This window comes from Lipotes vexillifer, unplaced genomic scaffold (genome assembly GCF_000442215.2).
Source record: "Lipotes vexillifer unplaced genomic scaffold, Lipotes_vexillifer_v1.1 scaffold741, whole genome shotgun sequence".
NCBI lineage: Eukaryota > Metazoa > Chordata > Mammalia > Artiodactyla > Lipotidae > Lipotes > Lipotes vexillifer.
The window spans coordinates 1,130,342-1,140,849 of NW_006796565.1; the positions used below are offsets into that span (position 1 = coordinate 1,130,342).

The 10,508-nt window shown below is 52.2% G+C and overlaps 1 protein-coding gene across 1 annotated transcript; it reads left to right on the forward strand.

Annotated features, from left to right (window-relative positions):
* The first annotated feature begins 7,445 nt into the window (after positions 1–7,445).
* NKX1-2 (NK1 homeobox 2) lies at positions 7,446–10,138 on the forward strand. Its single transcript, XM_007468733.1, has 2 exons — positions 7,446–7,656; positions 9,414–10,138. The coding sequence occupies exons 1-2, from the start codon at positions 7,446–7,448 to the stop codon at positions 10,136–10,138; spliced, it is 936 nt and encodes a 311-aa protein (XP_007468795.1).
* The last annotated feature ends 370 nt before the right edge of the window (positions 10,139–10,508 follow it).

Below are 10,508 nucleotides of genomic sequence, written 5' to 3' on the forward strand. Positions count from 1 at the left end.
CGCAACTAGAGAAAGCCCACACACAGCAACGAAGACCTAATGCAGCCAAAAAAAATTTTTTTAAATAATAATAAAAAAAAGAATCCACCTGCCAATGCAGGGGACACGGGTTCGAGCTCTGGTCCGGAAAGATCCCACATGCTGCGGGGCAACTAAGCCCACATGCCACAACTACTGAAGCCTGCGTGCCTAGAGCCCGTGCTCTGCAACAAGAGAAGCCACTGCAATGAGAAGCCCACGCACCGCAACGAAGGGTAGCCCCTGCTCGCCACAACTAGAGAAAGCCCATGCGCAGCAATGAAGACCCAACGCAGCCATAAATAAATAAATAAAAAGAGAGACCCCAGAGAGCTGGCTCATTCCTTCCACCATGTGAGGACACAGTAAGAAGTCAGCTGTCTGCAACCTGGAAGAGGGTTCCCCCCAGAACCCAAACATTCTGGCACTCTGATCTTGGACTGCCAGCCTCTAGAACTGTGAGCAATAAATTTCTGTTGTATATAAGCCACTCAGCCTGTGGTATTTTGTTTTAGCAGCCCAAACACACTAAGAGAAAGAAAGCAGGAAGAGACACCATGCAGGCAAGATTAGCAGGTGTCTACTACCCACAGAGACCCTTCATTCTGACCAAAGTCTGTTTTCCCTGGAAAGTGAAACCAGACCAAGGGAGGCCTACATGAGCCAAGGAGTTCTGTCTTATCACGGTGGGCCTCAGTGAAAAAAAAAAGTAGAGATCCATTGATCCAGAAGTGTCTCTCCAGCTTTAGTGTGCATTAGAAGATTCCTGCGGGAGAGGACCTGATTGGTCCTGCAGGAGGCCACTCCCACCCTGGGGCCCTTGATTGGCGATCCCACCACTACCACATGTAAGGGGGATATCTGAGCAATGTCAAATTACCAGTACCAGAAAAGGGGATGAGGATGCTGATCCCGAAAAGCAAGAGATGTCCACCCGGGCTGGATGCAAGCCCACTGCCCACTCGCCAGGATCCAAGGGCTGGCCAGAGTCTCTGAGAAGGTAGCATGCATGGGCAGGGGACCCATACACATCTTACCCAGAACCTAGCTTGTCCAGGGACCAAGGCTGCACAAGCAGCTGGAACAGATAGTGAAGAGCCTGGCATTCAGTGCGGAGGTCTTTAGTCTTCACCCCACGAACCACAGTAGCCATGGAAACACCGAAACAGTGAAGGTGAGGTCACTTGACATATGCATGGCTGGAGTGGCAAACTTGTGACCCACAGACCTATTTCTGATGGCCTGATTTTCAACACTGTTAACTGATTACCAGCATTGGAGATGTCACGTAAGAGTTCAGATTTCCGGGCTTCCCTGGTGGCGCAGTGGTTGAGAGTCCGCCTGCCGATGCAGGGGACACGGGTTCATGCCCCGGTCCGGGAAGATCCCACATGCCGCGGAGCGGCTGGGCCCGTGAGCCATGGCCACTGAGCCTGCGTGTCCGGAGCCTGTGCTCCGCAACGGGAGAGACCACAACAGTGAGAGGCCCCGCGTACCGCAAAAAAAAAAAAAAAAGAGTTCAGATTTCCAGTTTCTCTGAGGCAGTGTGGAGATCTGGCAGCACTGATCAGCCTTCCTGCAAGGGCACCACCCACCAGCTGGAGCAGCAGCCCTTCAACGTGTGTCACAGGTACTCCAGCCAGCCAGGGTCCTCGGCCAGCTGGCTTGCTCATGGAGGCCAGAGCTGGCCGGCCCTCCAAGGGCTGGAGTTAGCATAGCCATGTGAGGTGAACAGCCTGCTGGGGCAGCAAGGCTGCAGGCAGGGAGGCCAGGAAAAGAAGATTAAAGGCATGAATAACAAAGGACAAAATAATGCCATTTGCAGCAACATGGACGGACCTGGAGATTATCATACTAAGTCAGACGGAGACAGACAAATATCATATGATATCACTTGCATGTGGCATCTAAAATATGATACAGGTCTTCCCTGGCGGTCCAGTGGTCAAGACTCCGCACTTCCACTGCAGGAGGAGCGGGTTCAATCCCTGGTCAGGGAACTAAGATCCCGCACGCCGCTTGGTGTGGCCAAAAGTTTTAAAAAATAAAAATAAAATAAAATATAAAATAAAATAGGATAAAAATGAACTTATTTACAAAACAGAAACAGACCCACAGACATAGAAAACAAACTTATGGTTACCAGAGGGGAAAGGAGGTGGGGGAGGGATAAACTAGGAATTTGGCATTAGCAGATACAAACTACTATATATAAAATAAATAAACAACAAGGTCCTACTGTATAGTACAGGGAATTATGTTCAATATCCTGTAATAAACCATAATGGAAAGGAATACGAAAAAAATATATATATCTGAATACATATATATCTGAATCACTTTGCTGTATACCAGACACAAACACAGCATTGTAAATCAACTATAGTTCAATTAAAAAAAAAAAAAGATTTGAAGGCATGAAATTTGGGCACAGAGGTGGGGAACAGAGGACTTTGTCCCCTGCCTTGCAGGAAATCACCCAAGAATGACAGATCTCCATTCAACCCGTAAGCAAGTGCTTCATATACTTGCCAAGCCCTACCTTTCTCCCTCGTCTATATTCTGCCTGTGCCTCTCTTTGTACGGTATGAACATGGCGTGTGATGCTCACGGTCAGAAAAAGCCTGCATTGTGTCCCTGTTCCTTCTGCCTCTGTCCTTCCCCAATTCTCTCCTCATATGTCCTCAGCTTGTCACTTGGCATTTTTCCCCCATTCTCTTTCTCCCAATGACATGTCTCTACTTTTCCAGATGCCCAGAGCAATTTGGTTTGCCTGGCAATTCCCTTCTCTTGGGTTTCTCCTGGGAATATCTTAAAACGTTAGAAAACACTGAATGTAAGAGCTTGCAAAACTGCATCCCAAAACCTGCACCACGGTATCCTCCCAGGCAGTGCCAGGGCTCTAGTCATTTTCTCAGAGGTCCTATTCCATATCCCATTTCTGTGTGTAACTTTGAAGGAAAGCCGTTCAATAAATGTCTACAATTGGACTTCACCCTGGGGCAGGAATGTGACTTCCTTTAAGTGAAGAACTTTACTGAACCAGGCTCTGAAATCTCACTTCCCTGGTTCAGATCTCAACTTCACCACTTCCTAGCTCTGGGGTCGTGGGCAAACTTGCTCTTAAGCTTGGTTTTCTCAACTGTAAATTGGGGATATAATAGTGCCTGCTTCATGGGGTCATGCATGGGGAGGGTTAAATGACATAACCCCAAATAAGCAAAAGCTTAGCCAAGTGCCTGGTCCAGAGCAAGTGCCCAAGAAAGAAGAGCAATTACTGTTAATACTAATTGTCCTATCAGGACAATACCCCCTCCCGTTGTTGTCTCACCTTCTTTGATGCTTCCTGCAAATTTCTGAAATAAAGAAACTGATTGTTTTTTTAACCTGTTGATTTCCAAAAAGAAATACTGATTTCTTAAAGCAAGATACATTAAGTAAACATTTTTATTTGGTTTGCAGACTGGGGACGGGTGGGAAGGCTACACTCTAAGCTTTCACAAATCAAAGCCTCCGTAGGTTTTTAAGAGGAATACTTGCTCTGCTTGGCAGCCAGAGTTCAAAGCCCTGGGGGGAAATGGTAAACTAGCCTTTAACTGTAAATGAACTCTCCAGCAACAAGAGATACAGAGTCAAGTAAACATTTAACAACTGATTCTGCCGCTCCCGGTAGTTTCTTTTAAACATCCAGTGCCTCGCCCCTCCCATTCTGCAGCCAGACTTCAGTTGAAGAACTACGCGGTTCACTACTCCCCGTTTGTCACCAAGATGTGCCTTATGAAGCTGTCTCTTGGCATTAATGTCCTACCCCGTGGGCTGGCCCAAACTGCAGGGTGTTACCTAGAGAATTTAAGTTGTATTTTATTTCAGGAACATAAGATTTTATCAAAGGTGCTTTAGCACAGCTCCTAAGACTGCTCTCCCTCTGCATATACTGCAAATTCTCTCCATTGTTAACACTGTTCACGGCTCCGGCAGCAGCTTCTCAAGGCTGTGCTGGAATTATAGGCCACTTTGTTTGTGGAATAGCTCGGGAAGCTTGGCACCATTGATTTGCATCAGTGCCTCCAGAATAGACTTTGCCTTCTCCTTAAAGATACTATCTAAACTGTGAAATTCATTAAATAGCCCCAGAAATGGATCAGGTTATTTAACACGACATCCCTAATGGCGCAATATCTCAGCTGTCTGCACTGATAGTGAACATTGTCTTGGATAGTGTTATCAGCCCAGGACACCCGCTATGAATATTGATCCCGAGCTTGTTACAGCCATCACTTGCCATCAGGACAGGTCAGGGATGGAACCCACCTAGCATCAAAGCAATTTAAAGACAGCACTCAGGCGGAATTTTAATGCCCACGCTGAAAACACAAATCAACTCCATGCACAGGGGGAAAGTGGCTTGCCGGCTATGGATATCCTTATTATATAGGAACACCTTGTGTATAAATACACGCATGAGGACGTTAGCAAGTCAACACATCTCCAAATTGTTCCTATATGAAGTCTCACTGCCTTCTAGTCATTTACAAAGCAGGTGGCCAGAAACACAATTCCCCAAGGCACGCCCTCCCCTCACCAAGTTGAAGAATTTAACCTGTTCTTTGGGTGGGGTGCTTCTCTTTAAGCTGTGGGTGAATAAGAGGGAGCATTTTCTATTCCTGCAATGTCGATGGGAGACATCGCGGTGTTTCTTGTGGCATCTGTCTCCAGATGCCAAGTCCTGAGTGCAAGGGTTCACATAACTTTGTGCTGCACTGAACACACATATCAGAAATAAAGGACAAGGAAAAAAGAAAGACAACTAATAGGAGTTCTTAAAGATTCACAGTCTTAAAGCACATGGCCTTTATGTGTTCTTGACTTTCCAATTTGTTGTTTCTACTCTCTGCTCCTTTTCTGTATTTAACACCTGTGGACCTCAAAGGAAAAATGATTCATATTATTTGAACAAAATTTTTGGAGACAATTGATAAAGTGAAATGAAAATGACCCAGGTGTGGCCTGCCCTGGCTTCTGCGCCTTACATGTCCCTCTGGTTGGGGGCATTCGGTGCCCTCTGGAATGCCAGCCCACCTTCCTGTGAAAGTGGTTTCAATATTTCTTACAGAACAGATAAGAAGAGGGACCATGGGATGCCAGAAACGTCCATTCTGGAGCTCCCTTAAAGAGATCTATTTCTAGCTACCTTGAAGAACCTAAATATGAAAAAATATGAATGTGGGTGGGAAAATGTAAAAGGGGACTGGGATCAGTGGGGAGGGAGAAAGAAGAGATTTTTTGAAAAATTTTATTTTATTGAAGTATACTTGACTTACAATGTTGTGTGAATTTCTGCTGTACAGCAAAGTGACTCAGTTATACATATATACATTATTTTTCATATTCTTTTCCATTATGGTTTATCACAGGGTATTGAACACAGTCCCCTGTGCTATACAGTAGGATCTTGTTTAAGAAGGTTTTTGTTTTTGTTTTTAAGTCAGGTGAGAACTGGGTGAGAAAGACTTGTCAAAACAAAAAACAAAGTACCCTATCTGTGATCTGGAAGGTTCTGTGATTGGCAATCCAGGTTCCTGGGTACCACGGTTTAGTGCCATGGCCACCTGCTTTGGTTTTCCCAAGGCCCACATTCCCTCTGATGGGAGGTGGTCCATTGGGCTTGGCCAGGGCACTTCCTGTTCTGATTTCCTTTTAAAAGCACAATCCATCTCTGCTTTAGGACTGAAGCTGGCTTGAATTTCGGCAAGGCTTTAAAGTCCCCAGGGAATACAGTGGCCGCCTCTGGGAGGGGCCACGAAGTTTGAATGAGAAAAGCTCCTAGAAGCTGGCCTGTAAGACCTTCTCTACAATAACGGAGGGGATTAGCATCACACACCCCTCCCTCCTCCCCCACGCACTTCAGTGAGAAGGTTTCTCCTCCCCTTCCTACTCCTACCTGACCGGACAATCTTAATTGCCAAGTCATTGTTTGGAAACCCCATGGGGCAGGGAAGAAAGGGACCACAGCCTTAGAGGTAGTTCTGGGCAGAGGGGTAGAAGCCTCAGAATCTGCCGCTGAGATAAATGCTTAGCGCTCAGACTTCTCCCCAAACAACGAAAGGGAACAAAAGAATGTTAAGAAGGGCCTGGCTGGTGGAAGCTTCCCCAAGGACTGATGTACACCATCCCACGGGACTTGGTGGGGCAAGTGGAAGCTTTTACAATTGTCTCTGTTCTTTGACCTTAAATCCAAACCAGGCAAACACCTTTTAACCTTTTTCTTCTTGGGGCTATAGGGGGAGGATGAGGGTCAAAGATGCAGCCTGATTCCCAGAGGCCCAATACCTGTGCACGTGATCAAATCTGTGACTCTGAAGAAGACCTGAAGGGCATCAGGCATTGTGCTTGATGTCCCTGCAGGCCAGGGCACTGCCCTCACCAGGGCATCTCACCTGGCTCTGAGACCGCAACCCGCAAGGTTTCCAAAGGGGCAAGTCCTCTTGGCGGGGGCTCAGACATCTCTCCAAAACCCCTGCTGCCCTCTGACCTCCAGAGTGGAAGGGAAAATCTCTGACACAGTGTGGGACTTTCTTTCGTTATTTCCTAGCGAGCAGGACGTACTTTTCAGAATAATGGTCCGGGAAAGAAGCCTTGGGTTCGAATCCCAACTCTGTCACCAACTAACAGCGACCCTGGGCAACGTCACTTCTCATCTTTGAACCTTAATTTCCTCATCTTAAAGCTGGGACAATAGTGTTGCCAGGCCACGCCCACCGCACAGGGATGCTCAGAGGATCAAACGAGATCGCGCAAGTCTAAGGGCTTTGTAAACTGTAAACTGTGAGAACATGAGGGCTTTTAAACCCGAGGTGATCAGGTCCGAGGCCATTGCTGTGATTCACTGGCGAGGCAGGAGATGTGCTGAGCGTTGCCTTGAAGTAATCAGTGCTGGCCTCAATTGCATTTCCAATTCAAAGGCGGGTGCACTGGGGGAAGCGTGCAAATCGTAGCCCAAGTCAGGGTGGGTGTATTGGGAGGATCTCCGGGACGAAAGCGTCCGGACTTCCCTCCCTCGCGCACCCTGAGTTCCCGCAGGTTGGGCGGAGGAGCGCTGAGCCGGCGGCGCTGTCCCGGAGGGAGCGCGCATCAGACTCACCAAGGCGCCCCCTCGCCGAGGCTAGAGGTCCCCGAGCCTTAGTCTTGGGGCTGCTGCGAGCGCGCCCTGCACTTGGCGGGGGCCTGGGCAGCCCAAGTGCCAATCCGCGCTCAGCCCCCCGCGGCTCTCTCCACGCCCCCCCTCCACGCCCCCCTCCCCAGCTTCTCTTGGCCGTCCCGACCCTCCTACCGGCTGAGAACTGCGGCCGAGCCACAGCCGAAGGCAAAGCCCGAGCGCGGCCATCCCGGACTCCGCGCCGCCGGCCTCCGGCCCGCGGGCGGCGGGCATGCTGGCATGGCAGGACGGCGGGGCCAAGGCGGCTCCCTCCCACCACAAAATCTCCTTCTCGGTTCTGGACATCCTGGACCCTCAGAAATTCACCCGCGCTGCGCTCCCAGCCGTGCGCCCTGCTCCCCGGGAAGCCAAGAAAAGTTTGGCAGAGGCCGAAGCAAGGAAGGACTCCAGCCGAGACCCGGCCCGGCAGCGAGAGACGCCTGGTAAGGATGCGAGGCGGCCTCCGGTCCCGGAAAGCCCCAGCTTGCATGATGCGATGGGAAGGTGGGAGGGAGAGCCGTGGATCGGGTGAGTAGCCCTTAACGGCGTCTTCCCCAAGGGGACCAGGCACGTAATTAAATTGACGCAGAAAGGGGGCCTGCAGCATCCTGGGTCAGGGATTTGCCACCGAAGCCTGTCCCTGCTTACCCGCCAAGCAAGCAAGCACCCCAGCTCTGATTTACTCGCAGAGGAAACTCTTACCCAGCGCCCACCTCGTCCAGGCTCATTCATTTATTGGGCATTTAATTGTCCCCTATGTGCCAGGACCTGGGCTAGAGACTGGGATAAAAGTCAGCAAAAACTTCGAAACCTGCTAGGTAGACAGCATCCTTAACGAGGTAGACAGCATCATCTCTCCATTTTCTGGACGAGGAAGCTGAGGCTGAATCATGTGTCCGAAGTCTTAGTAGGCAGTGAGGTCCGGTTTTCGCACCCAGGGCCCACTTCCAACCATCCAGAGACAGCTGCAGAGACTCTGCTGCCCTGCACGCTCACTCTCCCCAGACCCAATCGTTGACTGGGCTGGGGCCGGAGTGGGGTCGGGTGACGGGAGGCTGTTGGTCCTTTCTCCCGGAAACCCTTTTTGATTTAACCCCTAATTCTGGGGATTCCTTGGCGGTCCAGTGATTAGGACTCCACCTTCCACTGCAGGGCACACGGGTTCGATCCCTGGTGGGGGAACTAGGATCCCACAAGCTGAGTGCGGCAAAAACAAACAAAACAACTCCGAACTCTGGAGGACACCTGATGAGGGGTCCAGGAAAGTTTGTGTCTGAAAGGAAAGACAAAAAACAGCAGGACCCAAGCTGGGTGAGGCGTGGGCACGAGGTTCCCTGGAAGGACGCCAAAGATCGGGGGCTCAGGTCAGGGAGAGGCTTGAAGTCTCGGCAGCTCCCCCGCTTCCCTTCCCTAAGTTTAGCGGTGATTGTCTGGGGCTCTGGGTGCCTCTGGCGGCTGCGCTTGGGCCTGGGCGGTCTGCCTGGTAATTGTTCGGATCGCCCCTCGCAGGGGCCGCACTCCCCTTTCCCCACCCCCATGATCGATATTCTATTACTGGCGCCTGCATATCTCCTGCCCACAGCTTGCAGGTACGGACTTCAAACCCCCTTTCCCTGTCTGATCCTAATATTGTTCGATTAAAACTTACCTTTAATAGATGACATCTATCGATCCGGCCCCGCACAAATCTGAAACTCTATTAACACGGCAGGAGAGAGAAGATGGGAAAGAGGGAATTTCACTTTAAAAGGGAGGAGGGGGCCCTTAATAACTTCTTTTTTAATTGCTGGCAGTTCCAGGCCAAAATAGGCTTCTAGGGACTGGGGAGACAGCCCCAAACGCACTTGACATATAGATGTCTTAATGTACAGCGATAAGGTTGTCCAATAAGGTCGTTATTCTTTCTTAATGCGGAGTGCCACTCATTCATTCGAAATACATTTCTCGGACGCCTACTAGGTAGTAGGTGGGTGAAGAGAAAGCGGGCACTGCAACGCTAACTCCCACCTCCTGGAAAGGGCTTGCAACTAAGAGCGGTCGTGGGCGTGAGGTCAGGGAGCGCAATTCCGGAGAGGGGCAGGGCTGGGCTCTGGGTTGGGCAAAGAGAGCTGCCTGCTCTAGGGAGGACGAGGGCCAGGTCTGGGGACCAGGACCGGCCGGGTAGTTCCGGGCTTCTGATCACCGTCCCCTTCTCCCCTAGATGCTGCGGGCCGAGGAGCCGGCTTGGCGTCCCCGCTGGAGGGCTCGGAGGCGGAGGAGGCGGAGGACGAGGACTTGGAGGACGCAGGGCGGCGGCAGCTGCGGGAGCGGACTGCGCGCCTGCAGGAGGCCCGGACGCGCTCCCCCGAGGCCCGGGCCGCGGCATCGGCGGCGGGAGACAGGAGCGCGGGCGGCCTCGCGGGCTCCCCGGGCTCGCCGGGCTCCCCGCGGCCCCGGCGCCGGCGCTCAGAGCCCAGCTGCTCCAAGCCGCGGCGCGCGCGCACCGCCTTCACCTACGAGCAGCTGGTGGCCTTGGAGACCAAGTTCCGGGCCACGCGCTACCTGTCTGTGTGCGAGCGCCTGAACCTCGCGCTATCGCTTAGCCTCACTGAGACGCAGGTCAAAATTTGGTTCCAGAACCGCAGGACCAAGTGGAAGAAGCAGAACCCCGGCGCTGAAGGCGCGGCGCAGGCGGGAGTTGGCGCGGCCCAGCCTGGGACTTCGGCGGGGGCGGGCGGCGGCGGCGGCGGCGGCGGCGCGGGGGCCAGCCCGGGTCAGCTGGGCCCGACCGCCCATCCTTTCCAGACTTTCCCCTCCTACTCGGCGGCCAACGTCCTCTTCCCGGCCGCCGCCTCCTTCCCGCTGACGGCCACTGCCGCCAGGGGCTCCTTTGCGCCCTTCCTCGGGCCCTCCTACCTGACCCCTTTCTACGCCCCACATCTATGAACCCGAAGCCCCTCGGGCCCCACTTCGTCCGGATTCACGAGTGATTGGTGTGGACTTGTGGTCCCCACCCCACAGAGGGGCACCAACGCGCAGGGACTGCCCCCTCCCGGTGCGCGGGTGTCTGCGCGCCCCCTTCCCTTCCCGCTGCCGGGAGGCGCCGCCAGAGGGCAGGGAGAGGCCGCCTGCCGACTCCCCACCGCGCGCCGCCCCGCCTCGCTGAACCCTCGAATTCACGCGGTCCACTGAAGGGGGTCAAGGATCTGCCATCTTTAAAATGCCCGGAGACGGAGGCTGTCCTTAAACCTTCCGTTTCTGGACCTTCCTTCTGGACCGTTTCGGTCAGGCTTAATTCAGTTCAAGAGTTCTTTCT

What these genes read in the sequence shown, in the direction of transcription:
- NKX1-2 (XM_007468733.1), top strand. Translation starts at nt 7,446, where the DNA reads ATGCTGGCATGGCAGGACGGCGGGGCCAAGGCGGCTCCCTCCCACCAC. An exon ending in CCGGCAGCGAGAGACGCCTG is followed by an intron (nt 7,657 to 9,413) that starts GTAAGGATGCGA and finishes CTTCTCCCCTAG; the next exon opens with ATGCTGCGGGCCGAGGAGCC.